General features: G+C 44.5%; 1 protein-coding gene across 3 annotated transcripts in view; it reads left to right on the forward strand.

The window, feature by feature from the left end:
- The window catches only part of Znf652 (zinc finger protein 652), a 54837-nt gene that overhangs the window by 27261 nt on the left and 8374 nt on the right, over positions 1-19202 (forward strand). For all 3 annotated transcript variants that reach the window (XM_021239894.2, XM_087202429.1, XM_004859650.4), the window contains exons 2-5: positions 9674-10830; positions 13199-13346; positions 13706-13821; positions 14204-14348. In XM_021239894.2, coding sequence (XP_021095553.1) covers positions 9928-10830; positions 13199-13346; positions 13706-13821; positions 14204-14348 — 1312 coding nt within the window. In that variant the 5' untranslated portion in view covers positions 9674-9927. The remainder of the gene's footprint in view (positions 1-9673; positions 10831-13198; positions 13347-13705; positions 13822-14203; positions 14349-19202) is intronic.

A 19202-nucleotide genomic window follows, 5' to 3' on the forward strand; every position in this document is an offset into this window, starting at 1 on the left:
GCTTTGTCTGTGTGGATTTGTTTATTCTGTTTCCTGTACGTTGGCTCCTACAATGATGTGGCTTTTGTGGTGTTTTCAGGGCTCCCTGTGTTGTACTGTGCCAGTCTTCACTCCCTTTCACGGCCTATAATACCCTGTGTGTGGTGCGGAGCGCTTTTTGACTGTTATAAATAATGCTGCTGTGTATATATCTGTGATCATTTTTATAGGAACGCTGAGCATATTTCCAGATCTCTTGGGTGTATGCCTAGGATTGGAATTCCTGGGTCACATGGTAGCTGTTTGATAATCTGCCAAACTGTTTTCCAAAGTGTATTCTCACTAGGAATGGAGGAGGTTTCTGATTTTCCCACATCCTTGGCAACACTTGTTATGTTGTACCTTTTTATTGTAGCCACACTAGTAGGTGTGAAGTGGTACTGCATTGTGGTCTTGATTTACATTTCTCTAGTGACTAAAGATAGTAAGATCATTTACTGTTCCTGTTGGCTACTTGTATATCTTCGTAGGAGAAATGTCTATTTAAATCCTTTCCACATTTTTATCTTGAGCATTTTGTCTTTTTATTGTTCCAGTGTATGAGTTATTTATATATTCTGGCTCTTAGACCCTTATCAGATCATGATTTTCCTATTTTATGTATTGTCTCTCTTTTTTTTTTTTTTTTTTGGTATCGGGGATCGAACTTGCATCCTTGTGCTTGTGCAGCAGGCGGCGAAACCACTGAGCTAAATCCCCGGCCATGTTGTCTCTTTTTTATAGCGATTTTTGATGCACAGGTGTTGTTGGGTGTTTTGTTTTTTTTTTAAATCTTTGAGACAAGGTCTCACTATGTTGCCCAGGCTGGCCTTAAACTCATGGTGACAACTCCTGCCTCAAGCACCCAAGTGCTAGGATTACAAGTATATCCCACCACACCTGGCTTTTTTGTTGTTTTGCTTTTTGAGACAGGGTCTTGCTATGTATTCCTGGCTGACCTTGAACTTGAGATAATCCTCCTGCCTCAGCCTCCTGAGTGCTGGTATTTTTTTTATTATTTTTATTATTTTATTTTTATTTTTTATTTTTTTTTTATTTTTTGCTACTGGGATTGAACTCAGGCCCTTGCACTTGCGAGGCAGATGGCAGCACCACTGAGCTAAATCCCCGGCCAGAGAATTTTTAAAAATAAAGTTCAATTTATGTTTTTCTTTGGTAGCCTGTAGCTATCTCATTTTTAAACTTTTTCTTTCCCAATCTTTTCCTTTCCTTCATTTCCACTACTGCATGTTCACTATGAAACACTGTGCACAGCAGACTATAATTTACATAAACCGGTGCTCTGCCATCCATAATCCGTAACTTCTTCAGCAAGGATCTTGTCAGACAGGGAGAAGAGGGAGCCAGTGCTGATCTCCTCCTGTGGGACACAGGAGTGGGTCTGTGTGGTTAGAGGAGGCCTTCACACCACCCTTAGCGGTGTAGGCACTTGGACCCCAGCCGCGCACAGGAGCCCCCGAGACTGACTTGGCCTGCCCAACGCCATCTGCCTGGCTGAGTGGCCCTGCCATGCTTCCTCCCTGGAATTAGAACAGGGTAGTGTTCGGAGGCCAGTACAGACCTTTCTGTTTGTAGCTAGAGACTTAATGTCCTTTTGTTCCACTGTCAGTTCCTCTCGGACCAGGCACTGTGTATACTGCCAGGATGGGAGGGAAGGGGCAAAAGTAGAGAAAACCCAGTTTGGAGACTTCATCCCAAGGCACGTCCCAAGGCCTGCTCTTCGGCTAGTCTAAGCCTGGAGTCCAGAGGCTCTGGGGACTCGTGGGTGAGTTGCTGGAATTGGGCAGATCTCCAGAAACCGCATATAGATTTTACTTGTTCACTTGGCAGGGGATTTGTGATTTTCGAAAGAATCTCGAAAGTGTTTGGAGTTGTTAAAGAGAGGGTCATCCAGGCTTGCTGGAAAGAAAAGGCAGGTGTGGTAGCAACTTGGCTTTTTCCATTGGTTGCATTTTGGGTATGTTCTGGTTTGAATTAAACAAATATTTTTGTTTCAGACTGTTTATACAATTTGGTTTAAGACTGGTTAAGAATTTTTTCCTAAGAGTTACTTTTTGAAGTGTTGGAATTTTTTTGTTAATGAGAAAACAGTATCTGTTTGGCCTTTGCCTTTGAGTCAGATGCACATACTTAGACATTACCTGATGTTCTTCACACAACTCCCGTAGTTCTGATGTTTTTATTTTTGTAATGTATGGGAATCTAATAAGGACATTTCTCAAAGTTCTTTTCATTTCCTAATGGGCACTTACTTCAGGTTCGTGTTAGACTGACACCTCTGTGGGGATCAAATCCAGGCCTCATGAGTAGTAGGCAAGTGCTCTACCACTGAGCTACATCCCTAGCTCTAAGGTTATATGTATACTTCTTTTTTCTTCTTGGCACTGGGGATCAAACTCAGGACCTTGCACTTGCAAGGCAGGCGGCAGCACCACTGAGCTAAATCCCTGGCCCTGAGGTTATATGCTTTGTGGGTATATTCTCATTGTTTGAGTACTGCATTCAATTTGAGTAGGACTTTTGTCAGATTTTTTTCTCTCAAATTTTGATTTAATACATGTTTGCAGTACACAATGATTACATTCCTTGTGGCGAGTTGGTGCAGGTACATAGTGCATCCTAATTATTTTTACACCCGCACTACACCCTCATCTCTTGATCTCCTTCCCTTTTGTAAAAGATCGATGTTTCTGTTTCCTATGACTTTGTTAGATTTTAACAGAAAAGATCAGAGCAACACATAAAATAGCTTACCTTCCTTTTAAAAACAGGTCCTTTAAGTTATATTCCTACATATAGATGTTTGTGATTAGAATCGAATAATAGGAAATGGTTTAAATATCCTTCATGGTTTTAATTTCTTCTTTGGCCCTAGGGTGATTATTAGTGAGGGTTAAGGTTGCCTAACCTACCGTGTGGTGAGTAATGCACATTGGTTTTTGTTGTTCTGCGTGGAAAAATGTGGAGACTGTTGATGCTTGAAGGTGATGAGGCAGCACTTTAGAAGCCTCTCCTCTGTCCCTCTCCTGCCAGCCACATGTGCATAAAGTGAAGGAACACAGTGACAGTCTCGTTTAAATGCATGTATAAGAGCTTACACAGTGACATTTAATTTTTTTTTTTTTTTTTGGTACGGAGGATCCAACTCAGGTCCTTGCGCTTGCGCAGCAGTCGGCGAAACCACTGAGCTAAACCCCAAGCATGACATTTAATTTTTATAAAAGCTTTGTCTAAGACTGAAGGTAACAGGCATTTCTCAATTCCGTTTCTTACAGAAAATGGATTAAATGGACTGTTTAAAAATATTTGTTTGACATTAAATTTCTATTAGATGAAATTACATTCAAATTAGCTGTTATTAGCCATATAAAATTATACCATCTGAGAATACTTGTGATAAACTTATCTACAGTACAGCCCAGCAACATATGTCACCTGAGGTTTTTGTTTATTGAAAAGTTGACTTTTTGCAAGTTAACATTGGTAGCTTGTCCAGTGTATTCTAGGTTGATAATGTGGACAGTTTTGGAAATGAAAGACATTGACATTGGTACCGTGGTTCACAAACTGAATTCTACGATTCTGGTGGCAGAATTCAACCAAAATCATGGAATGAATGAATTCTGTGACCAGAATTGCAGAAAGAATTTAAGTTCATGAACCGAGGTACCACTGTATTAGAATAATCCCATGACACAGAACCGTTTTTTCAGTGTAAATTTTTTTCACAAATAGGATTTTATTTATCCCTGTCAAAAATCTGGATTTTAAACAGACTGTTGGACTAGTGCTCCCTAACCCATCATCTCATGCAAATTTAGCGCCAGTCTCATCCTTGGTAGCTTTTCCAGAGCTGCCACCTTCACCGTAACACTCATGGGTTTTTCCAATTCAAACTTGGGCTTCTTCAGCATTTTTACTTTTCTAATGAAGATCTCATGAAGAGGGAGAATAGTCCGATCAGCCTTTTCTGTTCTATCTGGAATCAGATTATTGACCACTTCCTTCACATCATTTGTCTGTACCTCTCAAGTCCCAGTTTACATCATTTCCTTACGGATTTGGCAGACCTATTGGTGCTGAGCATAAGAGGTTTTCTGTATCTGGTTGTTGCATTTTTTAGTAAAACCAACTCAGAATATACAAAGCAAATAACCATTGGTAGCCTTGACATCAACCTGAGCTTCAGTCACAGTCTGCCTTTTTTTGGTACCGGGGATTGAACTCGGGACCTTGCGCTTGCAAGGCAGGCGGCAGAACCACTGAGCTAAATTCCCAGCTTGGTCTGCCATTTTTTGATTGCAGAACACATTTTACATGGGTAAGATTCATGCCGTGAAAGTTAGGCAGGCAGGCAGTGTTTGCCCTAAACATCTTCAGTGAACAGCTTGAATTTTCTAAGTGCACCTTCGTCATTCTGCAGATCAGCAAGGTGCACTTGAAACGCACCACCTTTGAGCCCATCCGATGCAGTTTTGGTTTCTTGAGTCCTAGTAACTAGTGTTTTTCCAGCATTTCTTATATTGACCGTGCCTGGTGCCTTCACATTGTACCAATCCTTCTTAGCAAATGGATCAACGTTCTTCTTGGCTTTCTTTTTGCTGCCATTCTGTAAGGTTCCGGTTCTTGCCTCCGAACAGTGGTGCTGCTCAGAGAGCCAAAAGGCTTTCAGTGTAAATTTTGTTTCTGTAACTTTTACTTTACAGAACAGGTTCAAAGTCCACAGATTTATTTAGGTTTTATCCATTTGAAAGCTTAATTGTTTTATTGCAAGAAGATGAACTAAAACAATTTAACTTTTGAGTCTTAAGTTTGCCAAAAGTGATTACTCTGAAAAAACCCCACAAAACTACAAGCAGATCAAATTGAAAATTAATGTGTATCTGCATGAATTGAACTAACACTGGGACATTCTGAAGGGAGATGCAAATTCCATTAGCTACAGATAAATTGTATTTACTTCCTTCAATGCTACTCTGGATTTTTGTTTTTGTTTTTCTGCTGTCATACCCCCAGACTTAAGTACTGTATGTCTTTGGAGATCATTGCTTACCATTACTCAGCAGGTGTGAGTAAAGGACTAGGTAAACTGGAATTAGGAGTTAGAAAGCCAGAAGCCTAGTGCTGGCTCCATCACTCGGACGACTCACAGTGGAGCAGCGAGGCTCAAGGGAGGCCTATTCTGCCTTTATTTCTGCCCATCTATAACCTACCTGCGCTTCAAAGTGTTTCTGAGATGTGTTCTTTGCAACACTTTCCCAGATGCCACAAATATGTGTGGTTTCTCTCTCTTCTAAACTTTCACATTGGTTCATGCTTTTGTTGCTCAGGTTAGCCATATAGTAGATGTTGATAACAATGTGGCCTTCCAAACACAGTGTCAATACTTGTCACTCGGCAAATGTGTCGCTAATGCACTTTCCTAATGAGGAGACAGAAGTCAAGAGCCTTCTGTGAAAGTAGCAGAACTCTGAGTGAAGCATCAGAGCGCTACTGTCGGAAGACACATGCACATGCTTTGCGTCCTTCCTTGAGGTCCACTCCTGGCAAGCAGCCCACAGGTGTGCAGCACTTTCCCTGCAGCCTCAGTCTCCAACTTGGCCCGCTCCTCCTGGAGGGTCAGTGCTCTCTCTCTCACTTCTGCCTTGCACCAGCGGGCTGGCAGTGGGCAGTGCTGGGACAGCAGGGGCTTTGGTCCAGAGGGAGCACAGGGAGCATGGGAAGCCACTTGGGGCGAGGTTGCCTTCCACCTTGAAAGGACTCAAGGCGGGGGTGGGGGGGCTGTCTTTTGAAAGTACCAGGAAGATGCTTAGGTACTTCCTTTAATGTGAAAAAAAACCTGTTGAATTTGCTCTCTCTCCCTTTTTTTTTTCTTTTTTTTTTTTTGGTACCAGGGATCGAACTCGGGTCCTTGCGCTTCTGCAGCAGGCGGTGAGACCACTGAGCTAAATCCCCCGCCCTAACCTGTTGAATTTGTAAAAATTAACAAAGCTTTTCAGGGAACAAAATTGTTTCTCTGTTAAAACTAAACGTAAGTAAACGTTTTTGAAGATTGTAAACTTATTTTTTAAGGAATTTAGAAGAAAAGAAGCATTGAAAAAAAGGCACATTCTAGAAGCTATACTTACTGTTTTTTGTTTTGTTTTGTTTTGAGTACCGGGGATTGAGCTCAGGACCTTGCACTTTCGAGCCAGGCGTTGATGCCACTGAGCTAAATCCCCGGCTGGTCAGATTTTTACACTACCAGATCTTGTTGCTTCTCAATTTATACATCCCCCCAACATACACACCACTATTTTGGGGGAGAATTTGTATACATTAGTTACAGGGAGACACTAAGCCATGACCCATTTTATTTTGGAATTTATATTATGATATAGTAGAAAATGATTTATAAGAATAGATGAACTTGTATTGTTCTGTTACCACTAGAGAGATGAGTTTAAACATCTGTAATGAAATGAGCAGCTCCAGGTGTCAGTGAAGGTTATTTTTTATGTGCTTCTCACTACCCTCAAGTATTAGAGCTGAGAGTATCCACTTAGAGTCCTGTAAAAAACTAAATGAAGTTGACCTCTAGTAAGTTAGGATTGATGCACTGACTCTTAGATAATGGAAAATGGAAGGTGGTAATATCTATAATATAGTTTGGGTTTTGTAAAATTATTGTCTTATTAGGAGATATTTAAATTTTCTGGAAAGAGAAAAAGTAAGATTATTACCAAAATGCAAACAATACAAAAGGTGCCCAGATCAGTCAAGAAAGTAAAATGTGGGAAAAAAAAAGAGAAAGTAAAATTTGGGCAGGGTGGGTGCCCGGGGTCGCTCCACAGTGAGCCCTCGGACCAGACGCTGTGCTGTGGCGGCTTCTGAGGATTCCGTGGGTTTTCCTGGGACGAGCAGTGTGGAGACGTCATTTGCAGGTTCCTGAGGGAATGTATCTATGTACTCATCAGTTAGATAGAACCGCATTCCTTCATAAGAAGTTTTTAAAAGAAAGGATAATCTTATTTAGTTTTATCAACTGTTTATTAAAGGATTCCTTTGTGAATTCAGCTTTTTGTATTTCTGATTTTTAACCTTTCATGTGATTCTACTGAGAGACATTATCCTATATGTTAGGAATTCCTGCACACACGCATACACACACACAGACACACACAGGCACACATGGGACTCCATTGGCTGGGTTGTGTGGTAGTATCACCACTCCCTGGTCTCAGCAGCTTGAGCAAGGCAGGATTTCTTTCTCACATTATATCACTGGCGGGGAACTCTGCTTTTATCATTGCTCGGTGATCCAGGTTGATGGGACAAGCATATTGCTGTACATTAGCAATTAAACAGAGCAGCTCAGAAGTGCTTGCTTAGCTTCAGGCATGCTGGCCAGAACTTGTCATGTAGCCCTCGTGATTTCTGGGAGCTGGGAAGCACAGTGCTACCTGTGCCAGGGCCAGAGAGCTGGGAGTACTTGCTAGACAGCGCGTCTGTCACTGTCCGATTTTTGGTTTCAGGCGTCTGGTGTGTTCTCCCTTAAAGGCAAAACACACTCACTTCCACCCCAACGTAAAGCACTCACAGGCCCAGCAATCACAGCATGAAGCTCAGAGCCCAGGACCCCAGGTTATGCAGGAGGGCAGTGCACAGTGGACTCCTTGTGAGAAGATAGTTCTTTTCCTACTCCAGAGACTTGGGGAGAAGCTGACAAATGACCCACTGCTCCCAGCATAATAAACAATACAACAGTGAGTAGGGACAACCTAATAACAAACACTGATTTGAAAGGGGCAGGAAGAGGAGACAGCGGTCTGCAACAAATTCTGAAACCCAGCCGTGACAGGGCCCTGCCAAGGCGGGCTGTTCACTCGGCTGTTCTCTGATCCCTGACCTCATCCCCCTGGGCTTCTTCCTCTTCCTCCTAAAACAAAGGCGTGTTTTTGCACAGTGGCATGTGTGCCTCTCCAAAAGCCTCCCGTTCTGCAAAATTGGGCCATAATTTCCTCCTTTATACCTACAAACAGTACAGACATACCTACTTAGATGTCAAGGAAAACATGGTGGCGTTTATCACCATTCCTTCCTGAAATTCCACTAAAGTGAAAGTAGAATAATTTTAAACAAGAAATAAATCCACAAGGTCAAAGAAAATAGAAAAGAAGACAGGAGCAGAGAAATGAGAAATATTTAGGAACTATGCATAGTCATTAAAACACAAGTAGTAAATACTGGTTTTTAAAAGGTTTGATACAACTGTTAGGATCAGGGAGAGCTAAGAACAACATGTAAGGCAACTATCTGTGAACGAGAGGTGATACCTGAAATTGGAGGAAAAAAAAAGTCAAGAAATAGAAATACATTCATATAGAGAAAGAGAAGTGAATACCAAGGAGGAAACAGCTAAAATAGCATTATTATCCCTGGAGAATGAGACTCAATTGAGTAGGGCCAATGTATCTGACTTGTAAAACTCTGGGTGCTTTTTTAATGATTAATTTTAAAAAGTTGAAAAATCAACCCCAAAGCTTTATAGTGAGTATTAAATAGAAATAATGAATAATAGAAGCTTTTACAGCTCCTTGCACATAGCAGGCATTTGGTAAAGACCAGTTTCCTTCCTCTTGCCAGCGAGGTAGGCTTTGTGCTTGCAGTAGTGTTTGTGTGAGTCAGCGGTTAGGTGGTTGGCTAAACAGCAATGCGGGCCATGTCACAGAGCAAATTATGTGCCCTTCTAATCTTTTTTTTTTTTAATGGATGGTTTTATTTTTCTTGGAACCATATCAGTGTGATGGTTACTGTTTCTCAGAATTTAGCCACCTATGCAACTAACACATGGAAAATCATCCAGTTATTGAGTGGGTCCAGTGAGATATGCACACAACAAATGTGAAAATACTTGACAACTTGGGGTTACTTTAGTAAGCTTGAAAACGGTCCTATCCTGTCCCCTGCTTACAGATTGGCTAAGGCCAGGGGCATCTGCATCCTCTTCTGTAGTTATACCAATTCGCTGCTTTATTTCCACAGGCACAGAGCCTGTCTGGCCACCACCTGCATCCTGTGGGCTCTTGCTGTGGTGGCGTGGTCACTGCTGAAAGCATGGCCGCTCACATGAAGCTCTGGAGTGTCTCCGGACACATCGTGAACTAGACTGTGAACACCTTGTGGATGGAGGCCTTAGATCTGGCTACCTCAGTGTAGCAGGGAGGTTGATGAGTGCCATACAGTGCCAGATGTTTCTTTCCTCATCAGAAATGTAGTGTGTCTGGGCCAGGGATTTAGCTCAGTGGTTCTGCACCTTGCCTCGCAAGCACAAGGACCCAAGTTCGATCCCTGGTACCAAAAAAAAAAAAAAGAAAGAAATGTAGTGTGTACTGGGCTCTGTGTCATGCCTGAGGATATCTTGTGGCACTTGCTGTCATAGAATTTCCATCTTAACAGAAAATGTTTGTGAATTTATATAAGCTAGGAAAGTAATGCTCCAGCCAAACCATTGAAGCAGTGTAATGCATTGTGTATGCAAAGGGTTTAATAACCTTCAGCTATGTTTGTGGTGACCAAGTGCTCCCGTGACAGATGCATGGCATAAGAAGGAAATGGTGGTGCCTGACGTTTTCCTCTTCCTTTCTCTTTGTAGATAAGGTGCTCCGAGTCCCTTGCAGCTCTCCTCTGAGGAAAGTCCCCAGTGCTCTGCTCTTGCCGTAATACCAGACCTTTCTGACTTACACAGTGGTGCTGTGACACTGGAAGAATTGCACAGAGGTTCCAGCCACATCTTTTTGTCACTTGAGCAATTCTCTGTGGATGGGAAAAGATTTGAGTCTTGATAATTACCTTGTTTGAAATCTAATTCTCTAGTCTGAACTGTTTAATAGATTGTGCCACTTACCAATGAGCCACCCAGCCAGTTCTTGTCAGGAGCTGGTTGAAAACTGTCCTGTGCATGTAGCAGGGATGGCACAAGAAGAGAGCCGTCGCGGACAAGTGCCATCCACCTTTTACCATGGTGCCAACCAGGAACTTGACCTGTCCACCAAAGTGTACAAAAGGGAATCTGGAAGTCCCTATTCTGTGCTAGTGGACGCCAAGATGAGCAAGCCACATCTCCATGAGACAGAGGAACAGCCATATTTCAGGGAGGCAAGAGCAGTGTCTGACGTGCACGCTGTCAAGGAAGATCGGGAGAATTCTGATGACACGGAGGAGGAGGAAGAGGAAGAGGTCTCTTACAAAAGGGAGCAGATCATAGTGGAGGTAAACCTTAATAATCAAACATTAAATGTATCTAAAGGGGAAAAGGGTGTCTCTTCTCAGTCCAAAGAGACTCCTGTTCTTAAGACGAGCAGTGAGGAGGAAGAGGAAGAGAGTGAGGAAGAGGCCACAGATGACAGCAATGATTACGGAGAGAATGAAAGGCAGAAGAAGAAGGAGAAGATAGTGGAGAAAGTCAGCGTTACCCAAAGGCGAACGCGGAGAGCTGCCTCTGTTGCCGCAGCTGCCACTTCCCCTTCTCCCAGAACTACGAGAGGGCGTAGGAAGAGTGTAGAGCCACCTAAGCGTAAGAAGCGGGCCACCAGAGAGCCCAAGGCGCCAGTCCAGAAAGCTAAGTGTGAAGAGAAAGAGACTCTGACCTGTGAGAAGTGCCCCAGGGTGTTTAATACTCGCTGGTACCTGGAGAAGCACATGAACGTTACTCACAGGCGCATGCAGATCTGTGATAAGTGTGGCAAGAAGTTTGTCCTGGAAAGTGAGCTGTCCCTTCACCAGCAAACAGACTGTGAAAAAAACATTCAGGTAGGTCTCATCAACAAGAGGGCAAACTTGCCAGGATAGAACCTGGCTGTTGAGATTCATCTGGTTCTGCCCAAGAGAATAAGCACACTACAGGCTGAAGGGACAGAGTTCACCAATTTGTCATTTTAGAAGCTTCTGCCTGGGTCTTTCCAAAACCGAGGCTTGCCCTGGTATTTCCAGAGCATTCCATGTACAGTGATTGACGCTGGACTAGAGGGAGCCCAGGCACACTGGAAGGGGGAGCTGGTAGAGCTGATTGACCAGGACGCAAAGTCGGCAGCGACTTTGCACTGAGATGTGCTGCTATAGGACGCTTGATAGAATTCATTGTGGCATCTTCTGGCGAGGTGGGAGACCCCAAGTGAAAGGCAGGAGTAGAGAAAGGCTCTTTTCTGTTTAAAAGGGATGCCAGAGTCTAGTGCAGCTGATGGGGACAAAGCCCTAAGGACTCAGACCGGTGGACATGGAAGACCTCCAGGAGGGAGTGTGCTTTACCCGTGGAGCGATGACTGCACTAAATTTGTCAAGAGGCTGAGCCAAGGGAATATGCACACGTTAACAGAGGCCGAGCTGAGTGAATGTTGCCCACCTGGCAGTAGGGCTAACCTGTGCCCCGTGAGTGTGGTCAAGGCGCCCAGCCGAGCTGGTGTGCTGAGGCCTGCACGGATAGGGTGAGAGGTGAGCTGTGAGGACTGCAGCTCAGGTGGTTGCATGTGTGTTTGCCTGTTAGTGCTGTTCACAAAAGGTAAGTCTGCCCTCGTCTCTGTAAGATACGTGCAGTAGAAATGTTTTGTACCAAGTTTAATCTTCTTTTAAAAGACAAATTGTCTTGCTTTTGTTTTTTGGAATGTTGCTAATCTTGGTAGTTACTTTTAATTTTTGCTTATCTCTGTTGCTTTTAATCAACTGTTTGAAATCATTGCCTTGCTTTGAAGAGATTTTTTTTTTTTAATATAAATGACCTTTGTTAAAAATCCACTGCTTTTGATTTATCGACTGTGACTGGAGCTCACCGAGCTGGGTAAGCAGGCTGAGTCACAGTACCTTACAGTGCTGTCACAGTACCTGGGCAGCTGCCCACACCCTCCCTGGCCCTGGCTGCGGAGACTCAGGCCAGCCGGGTGGCGCTGTGCTGCACCCTAGGGGCCACACCTGGGTTCTGCGTGATTCAGTTCTGAAAAGGGGCTCCTGTCTTTGTCTACATACAGGGTGTGTTGTTGTTGTTGTTGTTGTTTTTACCTTAAATTTGCATGAAGTTGTAGAAACAAATCCCCCTTTTTGACCAACTCACCATTCCTCCACATGTTTCAACTCGTGTTAGTGTTTTGGGGATTCTGCTAAGTGAATGCCTGTCACATTCCTAAAGAACGTTGGGCTTTGTTCTGATGCCCTGCTAACAAGCAGAAAGTACGGCCCGGCCCGCAGCATGGCCCGCAGGCACAGTGGGTCCTCCTGGAGCCAGTCCCGCGCCTCGAGCCTCGAAGGTGGGGAGGTGCAGTGACAGCAAGGTCTGGAGATCTTGGTTCACAGAGCACACTGACTGCTTCCCGCACATCTCCGTCTCCGGCACCAAGAGCTTCTCGGTGTTGTTTTGCTTTAACCAGAAACGTTTTATTTTGACGCACTTCCTGCCTAATTTTCCAGGTGATTAATGATTCGTAGCATAAGGGACTGGCAGTGGGACCTGTAGTTCTGTGGATGCCTGTAAGGAAGATGGGGCCAGGCTGCAGGGTGAAAGGGGAGTGGAGCTAACAGTTGAGAGTTTGTGTCCTCTTCTGCCAGAGGGGGGAGTTTACATGAATGAGTAAATGAAATTTGAGAGCACATAGTGAAATCTCAATCACGTGTGTTAATGAAGGCTCCAAATGTGTTTTCTAAGGTGTCAAAACATTTTTAAACTCCTGCAGATATGTGACCGCACCTGTATGTTCTGCCTTGCTTTTGTTTATGTCATGTAAAGCCAGCTTGTGTACTCTGGTAAACACCTATTAATTGCATGGTGACCCATGTGTGTAGGAGATGCTGCACTTGATAATCCACATGTTAAATGAACTTGAAGGGTTTTTTCCCTAGGAACAATACTAATGTGATATTAGCAGTCAATTCTTTGATATTAGTGGAACTTTCCACCACTGCTTGGCTTAGTTTTTGCCACTGTTTTCATACTCGCAAAGGGTCTCTAAAAGATGCATCTTGGAAAATAGAACATACACATATTGGTGTTGGAATCTGGACTCCGAGGAGGAATAGCGTTTGTCTGGATCCCGGCCCTGTGCCTTGAACCTAAAGTTCTTCCATTTCATCTGCCAGGCCAGGTGGCTTTCTCTAAGCCCCAGTAAATAAGTTTATTTCTATTTATCCTGCTCAGTGTGTTTCCTGTAACAAATCATTCAAGAAACTCTGGTCCCTTCATGAACATATCAAGATCGTACATGGATATGCAGAAAAGAAATTTGCCTGTGAAATTTGTGAGAAGAAATTCTATACCATGGCTCACGTGCGGAAACACATGGTTGGTAAGTTTTTCCTCCTTGCTTTCCTTCACACCTATAATTTGCCCATTCTTCAGGGCACCTTATGTGCGGGACAGGGCAGGACGTGGGGCACTGCCATACTTTAATCAGTTTGAATGTGTGGAGACCAAATGCACTATGTTCTCAGTGTGCACTGGATGCTGTGGTCTCCCCACCCAGATTTCTTTCCAACATTATTATTTATTTTCCTCTTCAGAACATGACTTTTAAAGTATAACTAAAAAAATAAAAAAAATAAAAAAATTTTTAAAGTATAACTGCCTTACAGCCTGACATCTGTCTTTTCCAGTTTGAGCTTTCTGGTGGAACTGTTTTGAGCATAAGTGCATTCTGTGTTGCAGCACACACGAAAGACATGCCATTCACGTGTGAAACCTGCGGGAAGTCATTCAAACGCAGCATGTCGCTGAAGGTGCACTCCCTGCAGCACTCTGGAGAGAAGCCCTTCAGATGTGAGGTAAGGGACGCATCCCGTGCAGGCCAGGCTGGGCTGCAGCTTTGCCCACCACAGGCCACCAGCTTCTGATGTGACAGGCACTCAGCATGGCATGTGCCTTGACTAGGAAGAGAAATGTCCTGTCTGCCTCACGGCCAGCTTTCTTAGGGTGACGGGAACAACACTGAAATGACCGACTTTTCCTTTGGCGGTGATTCAGAGAAGTTGTATGTGCTCCAGCGATAGTTATGGGAGGAAATGTGCCTTTACTCATAACTCAGTGGCAGACACAGAGCAGAGGAGATAGCTGGGTGTGACAGACTCACGGCAGAGATTGTGCAGGGCGGGTGCAGGTGAGGCTTCCGGGCTTGGCACCCAGCCCTCACCACTGTATCCCCTGCAGAACTGTGATGAGCGGTTCCAGTACAAGTACCAGCTACGCTCCCACATGAGCATCCACATCGGGCACAAGCAGTTCATGTGCCAGTGGTGCGGCAAGGACTTCAACATGAAGCAGTACTTTGACGAGCACATGAAGACGCACACTGGTGAGGGGATCTTCTGGCTCTGTTTCTTGGAAATTTCAACCCCAAATCGGTATCTCACTGCAAATTCCACTTTAAATCAACCTACATAAGAAAAGAGATTTCTATTCCTGAAAATTTTGGCTTTCATAGCTCCATTTTTAAAAGGGTTATTTGTGAATGCCTTCTAACTGTGGTGTCTTTAAGATAATGGGTTCTAGGGCTGGGGATTTAGCTCAGTGGTTTCACCACCTGCTGCGCAAGCAGAAGGACCTGAGTTCAATCCTTGGTACCCCAAAAAAAAAGATAACGGGTTCTTTCTTGGGCCCAGGAACTCCAGAAATCTTGTTTCATGTATATACATTCACCATTTTTCTAAGGGTTCCGGGCCTTATAAAGATGGAGGACACTGCTTTAAATAGAAGACTTTTTTTTTTTTTTTTTTTTGGTACCGGGGATCAAACTCGGATCCTTGCGCTTGCGAGGCAGGCAGCAGAACCACTGAGCTAAATCCCTGGTCCAAATAGAAGACTCTTAATCCTTTTTTTTTTTTTTTTTTTTTGCTGGGTATAGTGGCACATTCCTGTAATCCCAGCCCTCAGGAGGCTGAGGCAGGAGATCACCACTAGTTTGAGGCCAGCCTGGGCTACACAGTGAGTTTAAGGCCAGCCTGGACTATACAGGGAGACCTATCTCAAAATAATAAAATAAAATATTGCTTTGATTGGATTTAATTTATCAAAAATACACAGCTTTCAGGCACAATACATTGAGGGAGGTTACATAAATGTTAACCAGGCTCTGTGGCATGGGCCCGAGTCCTGTAACCGCATGATTACCTAGGTTCCAGAGGGCCAGCTAAACGGACAGCTGCCCTGAAACACTGTCACTGTTCCACGGTCTGCACTTGATGCTCCGGGATTCGCCATCCTTGCACAAAGTGAACAGCATGAAGCATTTGGGGTCTCTACATCAAACCTAATCATAGGGTTCCAGGTGTACAGCATAGCAGAGCTGGAGGAGGCCCAGGGTCACCTCGCTTGCCCTGCTGTCCCTGCTTCACTAGTGGTAAGCGGATTCCACCTGTGACTGGGTCTCTTTAGTTTGCATTGCTCTGTTGAAGTCCAGAGAGAAATGCCTGCCTGGCAGCTTTCTGTCTCGTCAGAGCCAGCTGAAAAGCCACAGGGTTAGTTAGCTGCGGCAGACCTCAGAAGGGAGTTATAACTGAAGCCCGACTCAGAGGGGTGAGTGCAGGACCTAGCGGGGTGCCTGACCGGGTGCCCGTCCTAATCCAGGGCCCTTGGAGAGCTTCTTAGTTCTAACTAAGTCTCCTGGAGGACTCAAGATTTTTGTTGTTCTTACTTGGCAGGAAACTGGAACTAGGTAGGATATAAGTAGTTTTGTTTTTTTTTTAAAGCAGAAGTCATGTCACACACAGTGCTCAGCACACAGGCGCTTAATCTCTGCTGTAGGTTTGCGTGGAGCCGCCAGCACTTCCGTCTCCCTCCACATTCGCATCTCCTTGCTGATCTTCCTGGGCTTCTTCTTCCTCCTTCCTCCCTGCCTCCCTCCTTCTCCTGCATTTCTCTCTTACCCTTTGTCTTTCTCTTTTTTTTCTTTAGGACCTTTAGTTATCCATAATATGAAACCAAAGTACATATTTTTTAATTTTAGTTACTGAATTAAACTTTATGTTAAATAATTTTTGATTAACTAAGTGAGCTGGACATTTCCTTTTTCTTCTAATGGAATATGATTCACTTGCACCTTTATTTTTCTCATTAAAAGAGTAAAACAGCTGGGCATGGTGCCACACACCTGTCATCCCAGCACCCAGGAGGCTGAGGCAGGAGGATTGCCATTACTTTGAGGCCAGCCAGGGCTACATAACAAGTTCAAGGCCAGCCTGAACTACATGGTGATACCCTGTCTCAAAAAAACTAAAAAAAAAAAGAAAACAAAAAATGATAGTAGTATCTGAGATGGTCCAGGAGAAAGACTGACTTAGAGAGCAAAGCAAGGCTTCACACTTAGAGATGATGGTATATTTGGGGGGATGAAGGCCCTGTGGGAATTCACCTTGCTTGTGAAAATGTCTTTGCAGTTAAAAGTGAGGCACAACTTGTCTAGGAAACCCGGCCAGCCCTCAGGTTTCCTAGGATGGGGTGAGTTTATGGTAGGGTGCTTGCCACATTTCCTTGCATCCTGCACGGTGCCAGGTGCCTAGGGACACAAGGCAGAAGCCTGGTTTCCGCCTCACGGAGCTAAGGCCTGATGCCTGGTCATGGAGATGATGATAACAGCAGCACTGAAAATGAATCGAGTGTGGCTTACTAGGTAGGTAACTACCTTTATTTTCAGTGGAGGAAACCGAGGCTCAAAGATTGAATGACCTGTCCAGGGCAGCCTGACTCCTGCAGCAGACCACAGGCAGTGTTTCTCACACCACGTCCAAACAGCGAGTTGTGAGGTGGAGGGCTGCTGAGGACACCGTAAGCGTCAGACGTACCACTCTAAGGCCAGGTTCTCCACGTCAGAACCTGCCAGTGTGCTCAGGCAGACCAGGGTCTGAGGCCACTGATGATGTATACAGACAATTGCCACTTGATTAGTTTATGAATGACAAGTGCTTTGGATCCTGAGTGCTCCTTGGTCAGCATATCCTTTGCCTAAGGAAAAATCTGTATTAGAAATGAAGTTATAAGGAGAGGACTGTCGGGGAGAATGAGAGCAGAGGGTGAGAAATGAATGAAATAAAAAATCCATCAGTCATGAGACAAGCTGCACTTATACTGCTAAGAAAATGTTTTCAGGGCCAGGGATCTAGCTCAGTGGTACTGCCGCCTGCCTTGCAAGCATAAGGTCCCAAGTTCAATCCCTGGTACAAAAAAAAAAAAAAAAAGCCATCCATGAATATTTGCTGGAGTGCCTGGGCAAAATTTTGGGGCCGGGGATTTGGCTCAGTTGTTTCGTTGCCTGCTGCGCAAGCGCAAGGACCCGAGTTCAATCCCCAGTACCAAAAAAAAAAAGAAAGAAAATGTTTTCAGCCCAACGAGGACATGGCATTGATTAGAAGGTGTGTGCCAGTTTCAGAAGTGTTAAAATGTCGGGGGAGATGCATGTCTTAGAATTAACAAATATTTATTCGTAGGTATTTAGTAAAAGCCTAGTAAACAAGGCTGCTGTGGTGTGCAACAGTGAGCTAGGTCTGTATGCACAGACTTTTCTCGTCAGGATTATAAATGAGAGATGATGAGCGATCAGGACTGCTTGTGAGCACAATTAAATGCATGTCACTCACTTCCTGTTCAGGGAGTGCATTGTTCCTGCTGAATGGTCAGGGAATCCAGTGGGGAGGGAGTATTTGCAAGCCTGATGCTATTGAGAGTGAAGAATACAAACTTTGGAGCGTCAAGGAGCAGGGGCCATGGATCTATTAATCAGTTATCACAGAGGGCTGCTTTTAACACACTATTGTACAAGTCATGTTATTACAGATTAGCATTAAAAATAAAGTAAAAATTGAGCTGGGTGTGGTGGCACATGCCTATAAGCCAAGCCCTCGGGAGGCTGAGGCAGGAGGATCACCATGAGTTCCAGGCCAGCCTGGGCCACATAATGAGCTGTCTCAAAAAAGCATACAAACAAACAAAAAAAAGCAAACAAAAAAATAAATATGAAGTAAAAATCACCCATAATCCTCATTACCTAAAAATAATCCTTGGTATTGTTTGTTGTATTCTGTTTGTATCTTTCCTATGCATATTTTAAAGGTGGATAAATTTTATAGCTTGTTTTATTTACTAGAGTATAGACAATCCTTATAGATTATAGATTTTTGTGTTAATACATTTCTGTACTCTACAATGTTTTCAGTGACATTTTCCATTAGATGTGTGTGTTGGTTTTTTTTTTTTTGGTACCAGGGATCGAACTTGGGACCTTGCGCTTGCGAGGCAGGCACCGGAACCACTGAGCTAAATCCCCGGCCCTTCCATTAGATGTATATACCACAATTGATTTGATTTGTTTTTTGGTGTTTTTTGTTTTGTTTTGTTTTGTTTTTTGGTTTTGTTCTGTTTTTTAACACAGGGTCAGGCTATGTAGTTCAGGGTGGCCTTGAACTCACTGTGCACTCTAAACTGGCCTCAAATTCAAAGTGATCCTCCTGCCTCGGCCTCGTTGAGTGCTGGGATTACAGGCATCAACTACCATGCCCCATACATAATTGATTTAGTCAGTGCTATTTAAAATAGAATTTGATTTTTAAGGTGGGTTGGAGGAAATGGCTCTGCACCATCCAGAAAGAGGAGCGCAAGTCGCGTGCAGAGCAGCACAGTGCAGGGCAGAATAGGGGCAAGCAGAAAGACAAGAGAAACGGTGGACGGGAACTGGCCCTGATAGTCAGGGAGAACGTGGGTCTCTCCTACCCATCAGTCCACTCTTGTGGGAAGGGAGGGAGTCCCAGCCCTTTCCCTGGGGCAAGGCAACAGAAAGGGTCCGCTTCCTGCCTGGATGAGGAGGCAGAGAGGAGCCTAGGCCTGTGCCGGGGGGCCCGTGAGGGATTCCTTCCAGTTGTAAGGAGTCCTGCCCCGAGAACAGTAACCAAACTCGCCCTTCGCGTCCCACGGCGCTGGGGGGAGGGCTGGGTGCTGAGCGTTAGGGGTCCAGGAGCCTGGACTTAAGTCTCCCAGCAGCTGGCTGAGGAGGCAGGTGTCATAACGTGCGGGTCGGTCCTGAGATGGGGTGAGATTGCCCCGCGGAGCCTGGCACCCGACCGGAAGGAAAGGGCAATTGATGGCGAGGCCGGCGACCGCCCAGCTTGTGTGTCACAGGCCGCGCCGGCGCGTGTGAGGGCCCTCGTGTCCCCGTCCACGG

Source organism: Heterocephalus glaber, unplaced genomic scaffold (assembly GCF_053883595.1).
Source record: "Heterocephalus glaber isolate CG9 unplaced genomic scaffold, H.glaber_assembly_v1.0 deba00001773, whole genome shotgun sequence".
Classification (NCBI taxonomy): Eukaryota; Metazoa; Chordata; class Mammalia; order Rodentia; family Bathyergidae; genus Heterocephalus; species Heterocephalus glaber.